The sequence below is a fragment of the Gymnodraco acuticeps genome, unplaced genomic scaffold (genome assembly GCF_902827175.1).
Source record: "Gymnodraco acuticeps unplaced genomic scaffold, fGymAcu1.1, whole genome shotgun sequence".
In the NCBI taxonomy this organism is placed as follows: domain Eukaryota; kingdom Metazoa; phylum Chordata; class Actinopteri; order Perciformes; family Bathydraconidae; genus Gymnodraco; species Gymnodraco acuticeps.
In genome coordinates this window covers 2904705-2928631 of record NW_022989947.1, presented here as the reverse complement: position 1 = coordinate 2928631, position 23927 = coordinate 2904705, and the positions used below count along the sequence as shown (strand labels likewise).

Here is a 23927-nt window from a genome sequence, read left to right as displayed (position 1 = left end):
TGTGGCACATCAGTAAAGCCTTACAAGGTGGCAGATGTAATTTAATGAATTTTAACTGAACAATAACTGAATGAGTTTGTCTCACTCTTAGACCAGTAGGAGTACCAAATCTATGCAGACTGCTGCAATAAGTACATTAATTAACTGTCTCATTGATGTTTGTCTGAATGAATATGATACTATTAACAATCATATTATTCCTATCAGCTGTCAATCACTGTTAATAAATAATAATAGATTTAATTTGTTAGCGCTTTTACAGGTGCTCAAAGACGCTTTACAGATATAGTGAAGAACTGTTATGATTCACATATTCATTTAATAAACTATATTTTTTGGAGGAGTTAATGATGAATGTTCATCAAGATGCTTGCTCGCCCTCCTTCAAATTTGAAAACAAGTAATTATATCATTATTGATATACAGTTACAACCTTGACTTTACATCAGAAAGAACAAACATTAAAGAAGTGACTAACTGCATCAGTTAGGGTTAAAAAAACGTGTATTCAGCTAAAACATCGCTGCAGTTATTATCCAGTGGAAGGTCCTTACCTACTGGCCTAGTTAAATCAAAGTGGTTACTTTCTGTTGGCTGGGCAGTGTAGTTTTACACACCGTCTTATTTTACTTTCTCAGGACTTAAAACTGTTTTTTGGGGGCAGACCCCCTCAAAGAAAAAAATATATACACGCATACAAGGTCATTATCTTAACAGTTTGTTATTCTCATCGAGTCATCCGTGAGCAGAGCATCAAGTTGGCATGTCTATTAAAGCTGAATGCGGCGATTACTATTTTGTTCAGCAAAACGCCTCACAAACGTATTAAGATCAACAGCTGTAGTGCGTTTTGATTCAATGCTGAGTACAGCCAAACTGACAGTCTCTGTCATTGTAGATCGCAACTACCTCATTCCTTCAGTGCTTGGGTCCGAATGCTTCTCGTTTTGCGCCGTCCCCCCGTTCAAGTGAATTCGCCACCAATCATATTTCCACTCTCGCGCCAGGACCGGGGGAGGGGTTACATGACGTGCATCTTGTGCTGCATTCACTTGCACTCGGACATTAGAGACTTTCTCTCATAAATGTCCGATGAGCCACAACTTTTCTTTCAAAAACAAAGATGCCAACTGGGGTGGCAGCTGGGGTGGCAAGGCTATTGTTTAGGGTGGCAGTTGCCACCCCATGCCACCCCGGTAGATCCGCCCCTGTCAGCACTGAAGATCTTGTATGTGGACATTGTGGACAAAGCTCTTTTTAAAGGTGACATGTCATGCTTTTCCGGTTATTACCCATCCCCTTGTGTGTTATGAAGGTTTGTATGCATGTATATGGTGTGCAGAGTCAAAACCATGTACACCATGTAGCGAGTAAAACTCTAAAACAGAAAATACCTCCCAAAACGCCTCGTTGGAGATACGTCACTGTCCATTTGATTCTTCCGGGTACATCATGATGTCATATCGTCCCCGGAACGAAATGGACCAATCCGTGGAGCCGTTACGTTACGTCCGCGGAGCCGTTACGTTAAGCCCCCGCTGATTGGTCCAAATTGACCAATCCACGGACTTCCTCACACACTAGTGCAGGCAGTTCTGCTGATTTCTCCTCCCTGGCTGCAGGCTGATAACAGACAGTTGGGATCGCAACGAAATTCTCTCTGCAGACCCATTCTCACAGCGTTTATCAACCTTTTTCTTACTCAATATCAAGCCACACTTATTGTTTTTACTTCGGCTGTGACTTTGTGTGTGCTCAGGGTGAGTTTGGCTGTGTATCGCTAAACAACACCTCCACGGAGCTCAGCGCGATTCACAACGTCCCGACCAGAGCCCTAGAGAGATAAGAGTTACGACACTCTTTGATGTCGCCGCCAGCCGGTCACGTGGTTTATGTATGCCGGGATAGTTCAAAACGCACTTCCGTTGCAATGCTTCTCTATGGCAAAAACAGCACAAACATGGTCAAAATAGTCAGATTAAACCAACGCTGTTATTTTTTAAAGATTGCTTTCATATTTACATGATGTGGTTACACTTTGTATGGATTGGCACTATTTATAAGTTTCGTTATTTAACGATATTTTGAGGGGAACAAGCAGGCTATGTTGCTGTCACTGCCAGGGCAGTCACGTCCGTAGTATAGTTGCGCTGCGCTGTCATGTTCTTCTATGGGACAGACAGCAGCGATTGCGTTATTGAATGGTAAATATATATATATTAAAAAAACACACACACCCAAGTACTTTTTCAGCTGTAATTGTATTATTGCATACTTTTTATTGACAGTTTTGCATTTGGAGAGGCAGGGTGACAACGGAAAGCTTGGTAGCCTATTACTTAGATACGTTTTACATTTTTGGAGGGAAACGTTTGTGTTCATGTTAGCATGGGTAGCAGGATCATGTTAAGACTATGAATATCATTTTACCACAACAGTGGATGAACAATTGATATATGTGTTTGAACAAGAACAACAGGAAGAACAAAGTAAAGGGACGAACAAATGTGTGAACAAGTATTAAGAACAGTGTATGGAAAAAGTGATGTGATGTGGGATGTGTGTTAGAACAAAACAAAGTCAAATGAATGAGAAGGAGAACAAAGAGGGTTAGGGTTCAACAGAAAAAGATTAATTCAGCCAAAAAACACAATTTTAATTAATCTAAAGTGTAAAACAATCTTCAACACAGACCAAATTAGTGCCCTTGGACAACAAAACATGGTGGGGCAAATAAACGATAAATTAAATTGAGAGAGTGGGAGACTGAAAATGATTACTATGATAAATATTCAAACTATTTACAAAACTATTTACAGAAGCTCCTGTTGAACCAGCAACAAAAACAGGTTTGTCAACAATAACGAGGCCACTTTGCCAGGGGGAGGTGATCCAGCGACGAGACAATAAAGCAATTCATATTAGGTTCTGTTGAGACACTACAGAATATAAAACCTTCCAAGCCATGACCTCTGCCTGAAATCAGGACCACTCAGAGGAGAATGCAGCACATCAAACTGGAGTCAGGAGTGTGAATAACACATTTTGGCCAAAACAAATTGTTGCTTACCAATACAGTGACTGAACATTGGACACCAAAAAGTTTGACCTCATGTCGTCACGCAACACTGTTACTGCCCTAAGTCATTTCAAGATGGAGGAGTATGATAAGGCCATCAGCTTCCTCCGGGACTCCATCCATCTGTTTCGGGGCCTGAAGATCGGTCCCAAGGGCAGCTGGAAACCAGTCCAGACAGGACTGGTGATGGCCACAACAACAATCCTGGAGGTCCAGCATGACCTGTTGAGACAAGGGCACAAATTTGTTCTCACAAGCCGCTTCACTCAAGACTGCCTGGAAAACACATTTTCGTCCATTCGTCTGAGGAACTCTGTCCCAACACCTGTAGAGTTCCAATATGCTCTGCGCGCTGTCACTGTGGGTGAAAAAAAAAAGTGCTAATTTTTTTTTTTTAAGTGTTTATTTTGTTAAAAATAAACATTTTGGATGCATGAAGGAATGAAGGATGAGCCTAAAAGACTCATCCTTCATTCACTGCTGTAGAGTAGCCTATTCAGTAGGCTATTATTTGTTTAAGACTGAATAATACCTTTGAAGAACAATCATTAAACTAGTGTGTATATTACAATACAAAGGAATCTATCCTAGCATGCCATCAAGCATTAAAAAGTAGCGCTAGGCTAGTTGTACAGTACAGATGAGTTAACACGGAACAGTACCAACAAAAAAAAAGTACAGTCAACATGTCACATAATGAAATGTTAGTATATCCCAAAATTCAATGAAATATTAAATGAAATATTTATCACAAACGCCACCTCATTTCTACTAGTGCTAGCAGTTAAGTCATATCATACAGACAAAGTCGACAAAGGATGGCTGACACGGTCAGGTTCAGCAGATAAAAACCAAAATAACAATAAAAACACATAATCAATCTAAATCCTGCTTGTTAGTTACCCAGCATCATTGATATATAAGCTGCTAGCGATTCATTACTGAAATCTTACCTTCAAAGCTGACGAAGTCGCGCTAGCTAACTAGCAGGCAATGCTAGCTAAATTGGTTGTAACAACCAAGATAACATATAGATAATTACGCTGTGCATATACAAATGAAGACCAGTATAAGCATCATAAAGGGCCTCTGATACAATATAGACAGTTGACAATTCAAAAGAGTTCGATATTTCAGCAACTTACCTCTGGAACTAATCGACGCGCCGTAATGTAAGTGAATGAGGTTCAACGCCCAAATGACAATATTTTTGAACTATTTCGATGTCCATACCCCGGAAGTAGGCGCCGCCATTTTTTACAACGGAGGTCTATGGGAGTGTCGTAACTCTTATCTCTCTAGGGCTCTGGTCCCGACCAATCGGAGCACCCTGTGCTCACAGGGAGGGGGGGACAAGAGCTGCAACGAGCTGCAACGAGCCGTTTAGTGGAGAGAGTGAATACTGCTGAATACACATACTTTACAGAGATGCTGTATGCGAAACCAATGTGAGTTTGGAAAATTGCACAGTATAAATCTATTCTAGTAGACCACAACAATGGAATTATGATCAGTGGAAATGGCCATGACATGGGACCTTTAACATTTTCGTTTTTCCTCTGAGAGCAGAAAGCAAAGTGAAGCTCCATACCTCCCTCTACTGGCCCTTTATTATATTGCAGTTCACAACACAAGTGTGTTGAATTGAGAAGTGATTTTACCATAAGCATTTGTTACACTGGCTAATTTATCTGTGATCAGTCATGGCTGCCTGATACATAAACATCCAGCTAAAATAAAACATTGAACTACGAATGTCTTCCTAAAAGTGCTTGACCGACATCTATCGCATATTTAAATTCCATATGACTTTCTTAGCTATATTTTCATTAGAAGACCCGCTCTTATTATGTTTTTTTTTTTTTTTTAAACCTGTATTTACCTAAGACAAAGTGGTCTGATACACAATTATTTTTAATAGTTCAGGTATTTATGGACATGAGACGTAAGAGATTATACCGTGTAGGCTATATATAAACGTTTTTTTCTGAATAATGACAATGCAGAAAGTCATCATGGCATTAAAAGCTATTAAAATATATTACAAAACACATAAGCCAATTGAGACATTTCTTGAAGCAAATGTAAATAGTCACAAAGCATACAGGTCCATACATCCATAACTGCCACCACTTACCCAGTGCGTGTGCGTTTCTAGTTTATTCTACCTTACATTTCCATTCTGTGCTTAGTATATGTTATTGCATTTAATAATTATATATTTTCCTATTTTTACTCTCTTCTTATTTCTTATTGACTTCAGAGCCACTTTTGTCGTTGTCGCTCTTGAACGCCTCTCTGTGGAGCTCTGCCTTTCACGCAGCAGCAGGAAATGGTGATGAGAGAGAGAGAGAGAGAGAGAGAGAGAGAGAGAGAGAGAGAGAGAGAGAGAGAGAGAGAGAGAGAGGAGAGAGAGAGAGAGAGAGAGAGAGAGAGAGAGGAACTGGGAGGAGAAACCACACACACACACACACACAACTAAAGGCGACAACTAACTTTAAACACTTTCTAGGTAGCCCCTGCACACTTAAAATTATCTGAAATGTGTTATTTTATGCTTTAGACCAGCTAAAGTTAGGTTTGTGTAACGTTTACGCTGCGTTCGTGTTAGCTACAATGTTTAAATGTGTCCTTTACTGACTAGGCTTTGTAGCGGAAGATGGGCTTGGCTGCCCGAGTTTTTGTTTCTCGTTTAGGAAATGTAACTGCTGCCTTATTTTAACCACTTCTTCGTGTCCGCGGTTCTTCTTTTAAAGGGTTTCGTGCATCAGCAGGTGAATATGAGCGACGCGAATCAGACCAAAGTTGAACTTTTCGTGAAGGTAAGTGATTGAATGACACCCTGCCCCCTAAAGAATACAGTAAGTTTTGACACGGCGACAACATGTGACATTTATGTATTTAACGGGCTCCAGAAACGGTGTCTTTGAAGTGTCGTATCTTATTTTATAATCTGCATGCTCAGTGTATTGTTATCAAAAGCTGATACGATATCCCTTAGTGCTCGTATGAGTAGACATAAAGTCACCTTGGTCGTTTAAATCATAATACAGCCTCTTGTTTTAATATTCATGTCAGTCAGACCTCTGCTGACACACCGGGGTTATACATGACAGTAAAGCTAATCTAATTAAATGCTCGTTAACCCAATGGGCTGACGACTTTCATCTATATTTAGTAAGTATGGCAGGCTAATGCCACTTCCTTTGAGTCAAAAACTCTTAATACAACAAATATGGCTTCCCTTCATGGTCCCACATGTTTAAATAAAGATCTCTCTGTATGAACATGTGAACACCTCCCTCTACGCTTTTTTCCCTTCAGGGGTCAAAGATGCTGTTGTAACTTCTCTGAAAGCTAGTTTCTAGTCAGCCTCTTCAATGTTAATAACCTTAATGAACAGGAAGTATAGTTTCACATTGGCCACAGTATAGCAGAAAGCAGCGCCTTACTGTTTGAAACTGACTGTTCACACCACAGGACAAAGCCTTAATGACTGAACATAAAATATGTCTTCCTGCAGCCACGCAGGGAACATTTTCAGACTGTATGATCATTTCCTGAGCAGCATACAAGCTCTACGTAAATACAGAAATGAATCTTAGGTCTATTCAATTTGAGTTCGTTTTATAGGGTCACATCCTCTCAATAGCTTATTTTCTCCAAAGCAGCAATCCAAAAGCAAAGCCTCTAAATGTTTTAAAAGATAAAAAGGAACTACTCGAGAAAATGTGTCATATCTGCTTGAAAGTGACGTTTTTATTAATTGTTATAGTTCCTGACTGATTTGTATATCAACTGAATGGCGATGTTCATTATTTGGTCTACAAAATGTTAGTTATTTCATTTTGCTATCATATAGAGTTGAAACGCTTAGTCTTTAAATCGATTCATTAATGGTCAACTGTTTTGACAATCAATTAATTAATGAGGTCACTTTTAAACAAAAACTGACACAATTCAAGCTTCTCAATAATGAGGATGTTGTGCTTCTCTTATTCTACGTGATGATTAAAAGAGAGACATTTGAAGACTTCAGGTTGAGCTTAGGGGAATTGTGATTTTTAAGTTAAATTCTTATTCTTACCGACCTAATCATAAAAATCTTCATTATCATATGAGACTAAGAAAAGCAACAATGGATCCAGAGCGTTTTGTAATTTTTGCTTTAAAACATTATATCAGTGATTGATGTTAACAACGTAGTAGTTTATTCAAAGTAAAAGGTCCCAGTATGTGCCTCAACACAAAGGGCACTAGTCTACTATTAATGATGATAAGCAACTATTTAGATTATTAAATAATTGGTTTAAGTAATTTTTTTTTACTATTTTCAGTTATTTTTCTATGACAGTCAACTGAATATCTGTGAGTTAAGGGCAAAACAAGACATTAAGGATGTCCTCTCTGCCTTTGGGAATCACTAATAGACATTTTTCTAAACTTTCTGTCTTTAATCAATTAATTGACACTACATACTACAACACTCGAAGCCTATTTGAAACAATGGTCTGACCTATTTGAGGTAATATATCAGCACTTTTCTTTTTGTTCTGACATGGAATATTTATGGTTTATTGCACTTATTCTTAGTCTCTTTAGATAGAAGCGTCAGCTAAATGAAATGTAATAAAAATGGATCACATTTATTTGTTTTTGTGTCCCAGGCAGGGAGCGATGGTCAGAGCATCGGCAACTGTCCGTTCTCCCAGCGCCTCTTCATGGTGCTGTGGCTGAAAGGAGTCACCTTCGATGTGACAACAGTGGATATGAAGAGGTAAACACTGTGTGTGTGTGTGTGTGTGTGTGTGTGTGTGTGTGTGTGTGTGTGTGTGTGGTTGTGTGTGTGTGTGTGTGTGTGTGTGTGATGTGTGTGTGTGTGTGTGTGTGTGTGTAGTGTGTGTGTGTGTGTGTGTGTGTGTGTGTGTGTGTGTTGTGTGTGTGTGTGTGTGTGTGTGTGTGTGTGTGTGTGTGTGTGTGGGGTGGTGTGTGTGTGTGTGTGTGTGTGTGTGTGTGTGTGTGTGTGTGTGTGTGTGTGTGTGTGTGTGTGTGTGTGTGTGTGTGTGTGTGTGTGTGTGTGTGTGTGTGTGTGTGTAGTGTGTGTGTGTGTGTGTGTGTGTGTGTGTGTGTGTGTGTGTGTGTGTGTGTGTGTGTGTGTGTGTGTGTGTGTAGTGTGTGTGTGTGGTGTGGTGTGTGTGTGTGGTGTGGTGTGTGTGTGTGTGTGTGTGTGTGTGTGTGTGTGTGTGTGTGTGTGTGTGTGTGATATAAAACAACAAGAGGGCATTTTGTTCAGATATTGAGTGATTAACGACATAAAGCTACACTGACTTTGATTTGCATGACAGCTGTTGTGTTTAGAGCTTTTCCCCCACTATCCTTATACCTCTCTCCTGCTGTTTAATCCTCCATCTCTTTTCTTGGATTTCTGTTTGGCTGTTTTTGATGTTTTGTTTATTTCCTTCCACCTGTCAGGAAGCCGGACATCTTGAAGGATTTGGCTCCAGGTGCCCAGCCTCCCTTCCTGTTGTACGGCAGCGAGGTCAAAACGGACACCAACAAGATCGAGGAGTTTCTGGAGGAAAACCTCAGCCCTCCAAAGTAATCACTTCATATATCTGTTTTACAAAATGCTATATTTTGCTCTTTTCAGACCTGAGAAAGTTAGTTGATTGACACAAAATTAAACATAATTTCAGTCATTTCCTTACAAATATGTCCTGTCTTCAGCTTCTCAAAACTGAGAAATTGCTGCTTTTTCTTCTTTGTCTTCTGGGATCCTAAATGAAATATCTTTGAACAAAAACACGTTTATGTGGAGCTTAAACGGACATCAGAAAAATAATTGCTAACTGTTTGATAATAAGTGATTTTGTGTGCAAAAAATGCCAGAAAATCAGTTTTTCAGCCTCCCCAAAATATACATTTCCCGTTGTTCTCTGTTTTATATCCTATAGAACTGAATTTATTTGGGTTTTTAACAAAAAAAACAAGACATTAAAGACTTCACTTTGAGAAACTCTGATAAACATGTTATACACCAAAACAACTCATCGTTAAATCTAGAAAACATGTTTTAGTTGCTGCCTTATCTCAAAATATCATCTTGGTCTTAAGGACATTTCCAAGGCTATTTTTCATTATGTCCATATATTTTATGATAAATAATGAAAGCCACATTTTAATGTTATTGTTAGTTGCAGCACTCGTATAGCTTGCCTCTTACTTTGACTTCATTTGGTTTTGTGTCATTCTGTTTAAATCTTCTGGTCTAGATTAACATTAAATACACTCGCATTACATTTGAGTGAATGAATGTTTGTGATGACGATATTAACCCTCACCAATCCCTCTGTTTAGGTATCCCCGTCTGGTTGCCCGTAACCCAGAGTCCAACACAGCAGGCATGGATGTTTTCTCCAAATTCTCAGCTTACGTCAAGAACTCAAACCCTCAGACCAACGAAAGTAAGTAACTGATACTTCAAAATGAGAACTTCACTTAACTTTAGTTTGAATTCAAATGTAACCTGGACCTTTTAAAAGACTCGGTTGTTATCCAAGGTATTTTCTGCTGAGCTTCTTCTGTCTTTCTCTGAAGGACAGAAAACCAGCAGGGAGTTAATACCATTACAGTCTGAGCGTTTCTGCCACAGTTGAAACAGGTTGCCAGCTGCTCTCTGTGTTGTGATCTCATTGGAAATGGCAGTGTTGTTCCATTCAAGCCTTTCAAAAAAATAAATAAATTCAACTCTGTTCAAAAGACTTGGTTTTGCAGATATCTGAATATGTTCTGTGTGTGCTCAGACTTGGAGAAAGGCCTGCTGAAGGCTCTGAAGAAGCTGGACGACTACCTCGGCTCCCCACTTCCTGATGAAATTGACGAGAATAGCGCCGATGAGCTCACTTCTTCGTCCCGCCCCTTCCTGGACGGCCAACAGCTTACTCTGTCTGACTGCAACTTGCTGCCTAAGCTCCACATCATGAAGGTAATCTCCTGCTCTAAGCTGTGCAGCGCGGGGGCCTGGGAAGAGTAGATTATTATGTTGTTTTTGCGCTTAAACTGAAGACTTGGGTCCACCATGTTTTGTTGATTGTGTCTCTTATTCTCTCTCCAGGTGGTGTGTTTAAAATACCGAAACTTCAACATCCCCCAGTCCCTGACAAACCTCTGGAGGTACCTGAACGCAGCGTACATCAGGGAGGAGTTTGCCTCCACCTGCCCAATCGACGACGAGATCCACATCGCCTACTCCTCTGTAGCTAAAGCTCTCAAGTAGGAGCACACCAGGAGGCACAAGTCATATAACACATGCATAGATTACATAGAATACACAAGCACAAAAACACACACTTGCACACACACTCTGAAGCAACCTGGTCGATCTGTTTGTTCACTTTTTTACAGCTTTAAAATATACTAAATAGTTACATGGGGCCTTTTTTAAATCCTTGAACATTTGTGAATTTTAAGAAGAAAAAAAAAATCTAAAAAACTTTTGAGAATAGACATAAATAGACATGAGCTATTGACACCATATATTTTGCGTAGAAAAAACGTCCTTTGTTATTTATTTACTCAACATTAGTAAATAGGCCAATTCCTTCAGTTGTTGGGTCCTTGAATGTTAGTGAACTGGGCCAGATGTATTGATTGGGAACCCTGTTGATATCACCTTTGTATAATGTTAGTCAATATAGCTGGTTAATTATTGTCACCATGAGGTAAACAAGGAAGCGCTGGAGGCAGATAAGCTGAGGTTAAAACAAACACAAGCACAAAAAAAGCACTGTGGCAGAATTTACATTTCCTTCACAGTAACCTTGTTTAGGATTTTATCGATTGATCATGTTGTTTGCAGGTCACACACACACACACACACACACACACACACACACACACACACACACACACACACACACACACACACACACACACACACATTTAAAACTACAGCCTGTCTTGTGTCCAGTTTCACCATCAGTAGATACAGACTGTAAAGTTGTCTCTCGTTCCCTTACTGATGATGTATTTCTTTGTATATCTTTTAGCAGACACAAAGCTGCCTACCATATCAAATTGCCAGCCTCAAACAAAATGCTTCAACTCTTCTTTTCAGTCTTAGTATTAAGGAAGTGGTTTTCTTTTTTTAGGTCAAAATGTGTACCAGTGCCAATTTCTCTTTTGGGGTTTGCCTTTATTTTAGATTATTAAGAATGGATGTATTCATTCATTCCTGAGGGAACAAGGCCTTTTATACTTGAGGATTACAAATGTATTTTTTAAATCTACACTTTCTTATTCTTCACTTCAGAGAGGAAGTGGGGTGCTTTTCCTCGGCGGCCTGCAGACCGGGTCTCGCTTTAGGGAGGCAGAGCTGAGAACAGTTACACAGGAAACTCTTTCAATAGACCCGGGCTTCCCCTTTCTGCCCCCCCACAGTGGGTGGGAAGGATTATTCAAGATTACCGAGCTTGTTTGCGATCCGTTGATGCCCTCTTTTTTTATGAAGAATCCTTTTTAGTGTTATATAAAAGAAAAAGATCAGGTTGTTGGTGTTTGAAAGTGTGGATGAAGAAGCCGTTTACTGCTAATGTGCTGCAATAAAATCACTTGTACTGCCTCCTCTGGTCGCCTTGGGAACCAGACCCGTGCTGTTACATGTTTCTCATCAGGGGAAGACAAGGAAGTTAAATGTAAACATGCTCAATGTTTAAAATTGAAAATGCACTTAGATTGCCGTCCATTGTTAATTGAAAGTAAAGGTTTTTCTTATTGTCAATTAGTCCAATATAAACGTTTTTTATGAATTATCCGACCCAGTCTATGAATCTTAAGCCATTCATTTAAGAGTGTGTATTTGCAGGGGACTATTTTTAGCCGCGTAATAATACACACTTGCACTAGTCTATATTTTCAGCAGAAAAGTCTCAGAGTGGAGAATCTGGAGGCAACAAGAACATTTTGTTATAATTTGTAGAATAGAATAAATCTACTCTTGCTAGTCTGAAATCATTTTTGTTAAAGTGACTTGAAATGGATCTGCTTGGAAGAACTGGAAACAATAACCACACGTCTCATCCGAATATAACGGCAGCTTGCGTAGAGTAGACAACTTTATTAACTTAATTGCATCTATGCAAATGAACATGGGGGATGTTTGTAATTAAGATTTACACCGTAGGTCTGTTGTGACCTCATCATCTCTCTGGGATTAGAGTGAAGCTCTTAAAAATAAAATATAACCTAAGTGCAATTTAAGACGATTAAAAAGACAATCTTATACACAGACTTTTATTATGTTTTAGTATGAGCAGAGTATTTTTCGATATGATTTTAATTACATTCTTCCTTGAGGTGTTATTGAGGACAAGTGTTGATCAAAGAGATTAAAGTGTATATTTGATATTGACTGAAACTTTCTAAAAGTGGACCAACGTTTAAAGGGATAGTGTCTGAATAATTTCAGTGCTCATGTATTATTGTATTAGTATTGAGGAGCTTTTCACTTCTTACCTTGGGACTTGATTCGATTTCATTAAAATGTTACTTTAACTGGTTTGTTCTCACTTTTACTTTGTTTTGAGAGTCATATTTTGCCACTGTTTGTTTCATACATTCCCCTGCAACCCTGTTAACCTTTAGTGTTGTCCTTTTACATATCATGTAGCCAAAAGAGGATGCACTTAAAAGTCTTAAGAAAATGGCGTGGAAACTAAACCAGTAGATTCAAATAATCAATGAAAACAATCAAACTAGTAACACAACTGCAATGTATTTGGATGTTCGAAGCCCTTTACAAGACGCATTTATTAAAATCCCAATAAATAACTATCTTGTTGAAAAATTCACATTTGACTGATGTTTCTTTTTTTAAATCCATTATGTGGGGTAACCACGTGAAGTCAAGAAGAAGACGTTCATAAGATGCACACAACAGCTTTTTCAGTTCCACACAAGCAGCAGGCCTACACTCAAAGCGATATTGAGTGGATATTAAATTGAGCACAAATAAGAAGAAAGCATCTCTTCAGTGTTTTATTAGTTAAATGATTCAGTTCTAAAAGTCATTTGGAGTTACATACAAAGGATATTCTCACATTCAAAACATCGCAAATATTTTGAGTTTCACCAAATAGTTGTTTTCAAAATGTAAAGACTTAAAGTTGTATTAGTTTAATGTAAGGAAACAACAGTCTGACAAATCATCAAACTTATCAAGTGTAAATAAAGATGATAAAGAGGTGAGTGATCATAAACCACTAGATGCGGTGAGAAGTAAATAAAGAACTATTATTCAGAAGTAAACAAAACTTTAACTTAAGAAAGATATAGTAATACCACAGTTTACAAATACTCTGTTACCAGTAGAAGTCCTGCAATCAAAATGTATTTAAGTAAAATCACAAAAAGTATTAGCATCATACTTACCAGAATTATATGTACTCATAATGCAACATAGCCTATTTCCAGATGATGCAGGTGGAGCTTTATTAAAGGGGTTCGTTTAATCTCTAATAATGCATCTTAATTTATTATTAATTTATATATTTTGGAGAATTCTATATTTGCTTCTAAAATGTAGTGGAGTTAATGTTTAAATAAGCATAAAATGGAAATACCCAAGTAAAGTACAAGTACCTAAATGCTGTTCAAGAGTATATGTACTTCCTTACACTCCACTACTGAGTACATATTTTCCAGGACCTTTATGCCTTGATATTCAGTGCCCAGGGGTGACACACACACACACACACACACACACACACACACACACACACACACACACACACACACACACACACACACACACACACACACACACACACACACACACACACCACACACACACACACACACACACACACACACACACACACACACACACACACACACACACACACCCTCCCCCTGTTGTTCAGGCCAGCAGCAGGCAGAGTGCGGGCAGCAGGCAGAGAGCCGCTCCTCTCCAGCTGAGGGCAGTAAATGTCCCGGCGGCGTTGCACAGGTCGCTGTCGCAGCAGACGTTGGTGTAGTTGAAGTAGAGTCCAGAGGCGTACTTCTGTCCACTCACTCCACACTGGGCCGGGACCGCACAGCTCTTCTCGTACATCGTCACTTCTAGAGAGCCTACGAAAGAAAAGAGAGGACTTTATGATTGGTGGTGCATTTAGTGATGGGGAGATAATACAAAATGATTCCAACAAATCAAAGGAGAAAGAGAACTACCACTAAAAAATAAATTATTACATTAAATATGACTAAATTGATTCTATTGCATAATTGTATTTTTAAACCTTCCTTTTAATTAATCTGCTTGTATTTCAAAAACATACTTTTCCTAATAAATGACATATTGAATATATTGCTAAATGTATGAATTGATTAAGAAAAGTCCATTGTCTACAGTGTTAAGTTTCCCATCTTATAACACTGCTACTTTACATTTTTCGTCTGAATACATTCAATCAAATTGATTTTCAGTTTTTATTTTAGAGATATTCTAAGATCTGAAAACAAGTGCTGGAATATACAGTATGAACATGTATATGTATTTCAAAAAGAGGGAAGTGGATGGTGTTAAAAGTAATGCATTTTTATGCTTGGTGTAATGTGAATTTCAAATTCAGTAGTGATACATATGAATAAGGTGTGTAGACAGAATGAGTTTTTACGACTCAAATTGTCTAGGTATACTGATTACAAATATATATCTGTGTGCATCTGGACCCGGTAACGACATTACCTATTGACGCAGCAACCACTGTAAGTTATATTCTTGTTTAATTAGACTTCTCTGTTTCATTTATTCGACTCTGTATAAATTGTTATTGTAGCTTTAACGGCTAAATCGCGTTTGAGAGATTTTAAATCTCAGATCTGCTCAGGCGAAACCTGCTTTACAGGTCTCAGCACTCAAGCCTGCATTAATATAGGCACGGCCAGTCTATTGTCGCCCATCAGCTGTAGATAGTTAACTGTGAACTGAGCAATCAGGCGTCCATTTTTGGGTAGCTCTTTCCTTGAGCGTCAGCTTCAGCGTCAGACAGCCGAAGACTGACAAAGACATTGGAGTCCTGCGGGAGTAAGACTGACAAAGACATTGGAGTCTTGCGGGAGTCACGAGGGAGGCAAAGAGGAGGCAAATCCTACTCTGATTGAGCTGGTGTCTTATTTATCTTTTCTTTAGTTTTCTAGCCCTTCATGCTATAATCATGTGTATTTTCTCCATTCCTGTTCATGTGTCTTCTCGCAATTATCACTGGCCCTGTGTATCTCCTAATCGATATAACCGGCCTGCTCTCGTCTATCCCACGTGCTCCACTGAGATCCAACAGCTAGTTGCAGGTGGCCTGTGGAACTGCCAGTCAGCTGTTACTAAGGCTGACTTCATCTCTGGCTACGCCTCCCTGCAGTCTCTGGATTTCCTTGCTCTCACTGAGACCTGGATTACTCCATCCAACACATCCACCCCAACAGCTCTCTCCACTGCATATTCCTTCTCCCATACACCCAGACCCACTGGCAGAGGAGGTGGCACTGGTCTCCTGCTATCTCCCAAATGGAGCTTTTCCCTCTTCAAGCTACCTAACTTCACTCCTTCCACCTTTGAATTCCATGCCGTCACAGTAACCCATCCTATACAGTTAACCATTGTTGTTCTCTACCGTCCACCAGGCGCCTTGGGGGACTTCTTGGAGGAATTAGATAATTTCCTCTCACTCATCCCTGAAACTGGCCCTCCCGCTGTACTTCTCGGAGACTTCAACCTCCAGACGGGGAAGATAGATGAACTAACATCTCTGTTAACCGCCTTTGCTTTCTCACTGTCTCCGTCCCCACCGACTCATAAAGCTGGCAATGTCCTTGATCTCATATTCTCAAGGAACTGCTCTACTTCTAACCTCTCTGTAAACCCGCTCCACACATCCGATCACTTCTTCATTTCATTCTCTCTATCCCTTTCCAAACATAACAAACTAATCTCTTCCCATCCTGCACTTGTCCGCCGTAACCTTCGCTCCCTCTCCCCCCCTACCTTTGCCTCGTCGGTGCTCTCAGCCCTCCCTTCCTCTGATTCGTTCCATCTCCTGCCTCCAAACTCTGCTGCAGAAACTCTCCTCTCTACTCTCTCATCCACTCTGGACTCGCTCTGTCCTCTCACATCTCGGCAGGCTCGTCAGTCCCCTCCTGCTCCCTGGCTAAATGATGCACTGCGTGCTAATAGAACCGTCCTTAGGGCAGCAGAGCGGAAATGGTGGAAATCCAAACACCGTGACGACCTCCTAACCTATCAAGCTCTCCTCTCCTCTTTCTCTGCTTCGATCTCTCAGGCAAAAAGCACTTTCTTTCAAGATAAGATCCAATCTTCCTATTCCAATCCTAAAAAACTATTTTCCATCTTCTCCACCCTCTTGGACCCTCCAAAAGCTCCTCCCCCCTCCTCACTTCTGTCAAGTGACTTTGTTACCCACTTTGAAAAAAAGGTTGATGATATTCGCTCTTCTTTTTCTGACTCACCTTTACTCACCGCTGGGTCACCAGACCCTCCTTCCACCAACACACTTACCTCCTTTTCCCCTCTCTCTCCAAGTGAGGTTCTTACCCTCATTACCTCTGCCCACCCTACCACCTGTCCTCTGGACCCTATCCCTTCAAACCTCCTTCAGACTATCGCTCCTGATATTCTACCGTTTCTCACCCATTTCATCAACACTTCTCTAACTTCTGGTCACTTTCCAAACAGTCTCAAGGAGGCAAGAGTAAACCCTCTCCTAAAGAAACCCACTCTCAACCCGTCTGATGTTATAAACTACAGGCATGTCTCTCTCCTCCCGTTCCTGTCTAAATCACTTGAACGTGCTGTCTTTAAACAACTCTCCTGTTATCTCAATCAGAACAACCTTCTGGATCCGCACCAGTCTGGTTTCAAGGCAGGTCACTCCACAGAAACTGCTCTCATTGCTGTCACGGAGGAACTGCACACTGCCAAAACTGCATCCCTCTCCTCTGTCATCATCCTATTGGACCTGTCTGCCGCATTCGACACGGTGAATCATCAGATCCTCCTTCGCACTCTCCAAAAACTTGGAGTTTCAGGCTCTGCACTTTCCCTCCTCACCTCATACCTGAAAGACCGTACCTACAGGGTGACTTGGAGAGGGTCTGAGTCCGACCCTTGTCAATTAACTACGGGGGTCCCTCAGGGCTCTGTTCTTGGTCCCCTCCTCTTCTCCGTGTACACAAACTCGCTCGGATCAGTCATTAGCCCGCATGGTTTTTCTTACCACTGCTACGCTGATGACACCCAATTAATTCTGTCCTTTCCCCGCTCAGAGACCCAGGTCGTTGCACGCATCTCTGCTTGTCTAGCTGACATCTCTCAGTGGATGTCTGCTCACCACCTCAAGCTCAACCTTGACAAGACTGAGCTGCTCTTCCTCCCGGGAAAAGATTGTCCCACTCTTGACCTAACAATCAACATTGGCACCTCAGTTGTTTCCCCGACTCAGACTGCAAGGAATCTGGGTGTGACCCTAGATAACAACCTGTCCTTCACTGCAAACATCGCTGCTACAACCCGTTGCTGCAGATACACGCTTTACAACATCAGGAAGATATGTCCCCAGTTGACTCAGAAAGCGACTCAGGTTCTGGTCCAGGCTCTCGTCATCTCACGCCTAGACTACTGCAACTCCCTCCTGGCTGGTCTACCTGCATGTGCCATCCGACCTCTGCAGCTCATCCAGAATGCAGCGGCTCGTCTGGTCTTCAACCTTCCTAAATTCTCCCACACCACTCCGCTCCTCCGCTCCCTTCACTGGCTTCCGGTAACTGCTAGAATCCACTTCAAGACACTGGTACTTGCTTACCATGCTGCGAATGGATCTGGCCCTTCCTACATCCAGGACATGGTTAAACCGTACACCCCAGCGCGTGCACTACGCTCTGCATCAGCCAAACGACTCGTTGCGCCCTCGCTGCGAGGGGGACCCAAGTTCCCATCGGCGAAAACACGTGGGTTTGCTGTCCTGGCTCCAAGATGGTGGAATGAGCTCCCCATTGACATCAGGACGGCAGATAGCTTGCACATCTTCCGGCGCAAACTGAAAACTCAACTCTTTCGACTCCACTTCGAGCGTTAGAACTATTAACGAAGCACTTTTATACTAATATAGGACTGGCTTACCTAAAGCCAGTGGAGTAGCACTTGAAATGTTTGGCTCTATGAAACCTGATGTACTTATATGATTCTGTTTTCTTCAAGGTTGTGTCTTCCTGGTCGAATGTACTTATTGTAAGTCGCTTTGGATAAAAGCGTCAGCTAAATGCAATGTAATGTAATGTAATGTAATGTAATATATATTGTACTGAATACTACAAAAGATTTTGTACAACATTGATGCTATTGACAAAATAATCACAAGGGAATGTCAGTACGTTTTGGCAGTGTTTCTTATCGACCACATTTTACACCTTAAAGTTATAGTGACATCAAATGATTTTTGGGTCATACTTTGGAGGAACAAGGAGGTAAACAACTAAAAGCTAAGGCTGTTAAATCGCCACTGTCCCACAGAGGGCTCACAATCAAATGCAGCCCTGTATTTACTGGTTAAGGTGCATGTAAAAGAAACAGAGCTGTATCCTCCGATGAGACACAGTGAACGCTTGGCCCCACCCACAGAGCCCAGAGAGCTATTTTTAGAGATGATTTGATGGCATCACAGGCAAAGTGAACTGACAACCGGCTGGATGAGAAACTGTGCTGAGATCTGATCTATTGAGTCACAGTGTTGTTTTGTTTTTACACCTGTGTTGAGACAGGATCATGCCTGAAAGAAGGCCTTAAAAAACATTTTTATTCTAGTATCCTTTGCTGCAACATACAAACATCTTACTGTATATGTGGACAATGATGTTTGGCTCTGAAAGAGATGATTTAAGGATTTATCTGGTTGATTGACTTAAAACTGTTATTTTACACAGGTTTTATTATAGATTGGAAAGTTTCCTCGGTTTTCCTCAGACAAATTATGCAGGTAACTAAATGTGGCTGCTTCTCATAAACAGACGTGGTGCACAGGATTTAAAACAAAACCACTATAAGAGATTTCAATTCAGCTTTTAGCACCCTCTGCCTACATTGGGAGGGCAGTGTAGGGATTCAACCACAAAAATGACTACAGTTTCTACACAGTTCTTAAGATGTGGGTGTGAAACACCTTCAATTATAGATGATAGTCAGCACTTAACTTAATAACCACGATTCTCTTCAAATCCAAAACAACTGTCCTGATGCACTGTATATTGACACAGACATATGCACAGACTGCACTGTGAATTTCAGAAATCTGTTCCCAACAATGAGGCTTTGTCTTCCAATTTGTGATCCTCCTGACCTAGATTATTAGATATGATGTCATGTACAGACACAGAAATAAACACACACACACAGGATCTTACCTCGTCTTCCTGTGGCAGTACTGGACAGGCAGCGCTGCCCAGCCGGACACTCCTGAGGGAACTTGAAGCAGTCCAGAGGAGAGATGGCCGGGAACATACAGGTGTAACAGGTCAAACAGGCTGAGGGAAACAACAGGAACAATGTTATAAGTTTATTCTGAGACTGATCTCATCAACAATTATTGATTGAGTCTATAACAGTTTTGATATGAATGCTTTCCTTTTGTTATTAAAGAAATGTGACAAAGTTATGTACTGAACAGGACAGTTCACAAAAGTAACAGTTTATTACAGTGTAAGGTATGCTACTAGTCAGTGCTTGCTGCAATGCCACTGTAGGATCGTTGACTGATGATTAACTTTTTTCTGTTTGATGCACACTTCTCTCAGAGGGAATCCTAAAACATCTTGGATAATATAACATTGAAAAGTAGTGTTGTTGTTTTTTTCTTAAAGTACCACATAGCATCAATTTGCATGGTTGGATAAACCTCATCTCACCCTGAATGCCGCCCCGTATTTTCGTAGTTTCTTTGAAAAGAGTGTAAAATATAAGCTAATGGCATCATCTAGTCTTCCTGGAGTACGAAAGGCTTGCCGTGAATTATGCCTGCAGTGGATGCTCTAATCAAATTATCCTCTGCAATCGGATTAAGCAATAAGGACATACTCGTGATTTTAGCAAATAATCACATCTATCATATCCATGAGACTCTGAAGAGACATTTGTATGAATTTGGCCTATTCAGAAGAAATAAAACAACTGATGTGGATGAGGAGATAGCTATGTGCATTAGGAACTGCTATTATTGCTCCTCCTCACCAACTTTTGTGTGAGTCTCTGTTTACCTGCGCCATCAGTGGTGTGATGAGGTTGACCCACACTTGCAAAGTGAAGCGATGTGGTTGCTGCAAGAAAAAAGCACTGTTTTTCCAAAGTTTTTCTCTCAACTTAAATACATGTCGGTTTTCTCCTAGATGTACCTATTGAATCCTGTTTTGCCTCAAGAAGATATACACAATTCAGTTGTAAGTCACTGTTAACACATTATATAATAACATAACATAAGTGTTTAAATGTCATCTTGTAATAGTTTGACTTGTAAATACATACCTGCTAAAGGTAGACAGAAGAGGAGTACGATCCCGAGTTGTAAACAAGACATGATGCTTTCAGTAAGAAGTCTTTCAAACTATTTTCAGATAAATATTCAAGCAGATCCAAAAGCCCCTCTTGGGACGTTACAGCTCTCTATTCAAACGTACTGCTGATCCGATACGTCCCACAACACATTCCTAAATTGAATTAATTTTTGTCTGTGAAGTCTAAACCCACACCCTCGTCTTTTTCTTTCTTTTTCTTCCACTGTATTTTAAGTAAAGCTGTTCTCTCTTTATGTCACTCTTGGTCCTGCCTTGTACGTTTTGCCCCCTGTTACTCAGTGACTCCTCCCTAAAACTTCTGATTTCCTTTAGAGTGGTTGTTAGGATCAGCTGACCTCACAGAAAAGGAGCTTCAAGTGAAGACACACCAAAGAAATGTCCTCAGTAATATTAATGTGAATTGCGGGTTTTAATAACAAAGAGAGTTTATATGCTATGATGACACAAGAAGGAAGATTTGGCTTTGACATGATTATTTTCCTCCTGGAATAGTAAATGCAATCTACCCGGGCAATTTGACAGACTAAGAAATAGACCAAAACAAGTATAATTGAGAAGGTTTATTTACAGTACCGATGTTTCTTATGTATTTCTGCTGTGTTTGTGTTTATCTTTCGTGAAACAATATGTTCCATATCTAAACTATACAAGTTTTGTGTTTTTTTTAATGCTTTATTTTTTCAGGTTGTCCATAACTTTGTTCATCCCATTTTCATTGTCACAATATCTTAGAAACAACTTTATTTCAAATGTGGCAAAAACTTCCACTTGGACTCAAGTAAAAAGTGGTTCAAATGTGGGGGTCAAAGGTCAAGCTCAATGTTACCTCAGAAAACTAGTTCTGGGACATATTTTAAGAATTTTACGGGGATTATGACAGTTTCAAAGTCAACACATTTTCGACAGACATGGACGTAAACTGCATCATGACTGGTTGGCTGTGCATACAACCAGGAGGTGGTAATTTCAGTTTATATCTATTTGGTAATTGACTTGTGTTTTGGGTTCCTTGTAGCTTTAGACTTTGTTTAGTTTGACATATAAGGGTTTTAGCATGGGTTAGGGACAGATGTAAATGTGCTAAACAAACACAAAAGAATATCAAATAGAAAGTCTGCGAGAATTATGATTTATTAGAGGATTATTAAAATGTACTTTTACTCTATTACAACGCTAAGAGTTTTGTTGGGGCAGGGGCTACATTTTAGGTATAATCTCAGTATTTTTACAACTCTGGCTACAGTGTTGTTCTCTATGATCTTGTAAGATTTTTTGACTTGATATATATTTGGTTAGGGGTTTATGTGTTGTGTATGAGACAGCAGCTAAGCAGTCGGAAGAGACAGAAGGCACTAAAGTCAGCACACTGTAAATGGAGTCAGCATCTCCGAAAGAGAAAGAAAGCAGAGAGAGAACGAGAGCGTGACAGAGACTCAGTGGAGAGTGAGCAGTTTAACTGAATTATACTTTAGGGCGTAATGGAAGACATGAGGGTCGGACGGTCTGCTGACAGCAGTCTTGTGATGGAGTGAGTCGAGCAGGCTCAGACTGAATAAGCTGTTTACCAGTCGATTAGTGTCACACCACAGACTCCTGCTATAGGTGCAGAACAAAAAGTATTTACAAAGCATTTTCCTTAATTTCTCTTGTAAATCAGGGTTTTTATTTTCAGTCTGAATGTTTTATGTGGAAATGATAAGCTGGATATAAATCATGAAAGTATTTAAGGATTTATGACTTTCGTACCTGTGTTTGTTGATAAAGAAATTAATGTTTGAATAGAGTTTGGGTTGTCTCTTTAGCCTGTGGTGTTGACTTTGGATTCACTTTCTGAAGGGGTCCTGCAAATGGAAATCTTAAATATGATCACTTCTGTTAGATAAAAGAGATTTTATTTATTTAGAGCTCAGATATATATGATAATACGAGTTGAACAATTATTTAAGGAGGAAATGTGGTTCTCAGTTAGCACATCACTACCATTTGTTTTGGGCTTGCCCTTTAATAGTAACCTTTTGGCAAAAGTTCCATTTAGAAATGGAAATGGTACTACAGGAAAAAAATCATATTAAACTGGGACGAATTTCTATTTGGGCTGGTACATTCAATTCCCACAAACCTCAAAACAAAACAGTTATTTGGAATTCTTACTGTTTCAGCAAACAAAGTAATAACTAGAAAATGGCTCAAAGCGGACATCCCTTCTCTGGTACGACAAAATCCATGAAATGGATGTTATGGAAAGAATCACCATCTCAATGAGGCTTCAGGAAAACACATTTGAGGAAATATGGGAAAAATGGAGAATTTACAAATCCCAAAGATGACCATCCCTTGTTTGACTGTGTTTCTATACACCGATTGAATGTATATGTATAGGTGTGTATGTATGGACACATGTATGTATGTATGTATGTGTGTGTGTGTGTGTGTGTGTGTGTGTGTGTGTGTGTGTGTGTGTGTGTGTGTGTGTGTGTGTGTGTGTGTGTGTGTATATATGTATGTTGATATGTATGCATATGTACATGTGTAGACATTTGCCATTTCAAACAACCCCTGTGTACTTTTTCGTTTTTTTTAAAACTAATTTTGTTTGCTATTTCATTTGTCATTTTCGGGTCTCTAAAAATATATGATTTGAAAAACTGTACTTTTAATATAATGTGACCCCATATAAATAAAGAAGAAAAAAAGAAAAAAAAATTAAAACTGTAGCTGCATTGTCCAAAACTTCCAACACAATGTGGGAACAAAATCCCAAAACATTAACTGACAATGAAATTAATTGAGTATTGAGGGGAAACAAATACAAAACTGACGGGGTCTCAACTGGGGTGTCTGTGTGAGTTCATATTATTAACTTCAGCACAAATAACTGTTGGGTATTGCCTCTATGACCCAATCCTTAACAAATACAATGTATTTGTCTGCTGTGTTAGAGGAGATGGTTTTCTGAGGACGAGGTTTCATCAATATTTAACTGAATGGGTGTATATCGGACTGTTTTTGCACACAGTGTAGCAAGACTGCTGGTGCTATTTTGGCCTGGGATGTTTTGTGTGCTGGCTGAAGGATCTCAGTGGACAGATGGTGTTCTTTAATCCTGTCTGTGCCCTCTGCCTTCCATCCTCCATCCCCCATCCACTATTACATCAACCTCACATTTCCTGTCTCTTTCTCCTCCTCTGTGTACAGAAATACTCACGTATAATTTGTCCTT

The 23927-nt window shown here is 40.0% G+C and overlaps 2 protein-coding genes across 2 annotated transcripts; one reads left to right on the top strand and one right to left on the bottom strand.

Moving 5' to 3' along the window:
- The first annotated feature begins 5500 nt into the window (after nt 1–5500).
- clic1 (chloride intracellular channel 1) lies at nt 5501–12927 on the top strand. Its single transcript, XM_034210406.1, has 7 exons — nt 5501–5591; nt 5836–5901; nt 7747–7856; nt 8552–8677; nt 9437–9543; nt 9883–10064; nt 10194–12927. Exons 2-7 carry the CDS (start codon nt 5860–5862, stop codon nt 10353–10355), a joined length of 729 nt encoding a protein of 242 aa, XP_034066297.1. The 5' UTR covers nt 5501–5591; nt 5836–5859; the 3' UTR covers nt 10356–12927.
- Nucleotides 12928–13101: 174 nt separating this feature from the next.
- LOC117542624 (prostate stem cell antigen-like) lies at nt 13102–20887 on the bottom strand. The gene is made up of 4 exons (XM_034210407.1): nt 20658–20887; nt 20393–20452; nt 19544–19663; nt 13102–14206 (listed from the first exon to the last, which is right to left on the bottom strand). The coding sequence occupies exons 1-4, from the start codon at nt 20707–20709 to the stop codon at nt 13995–13997; spliced, it is 444 nt and encodes a 147-aa protein (XP_034066298.1). The 5' UTR covers nt 20710–20887; the 3' UTR covers nt 13102–13994.
- Between the last annotated feature and the right edge of the window lie 3040 nt (nt 20888–23927).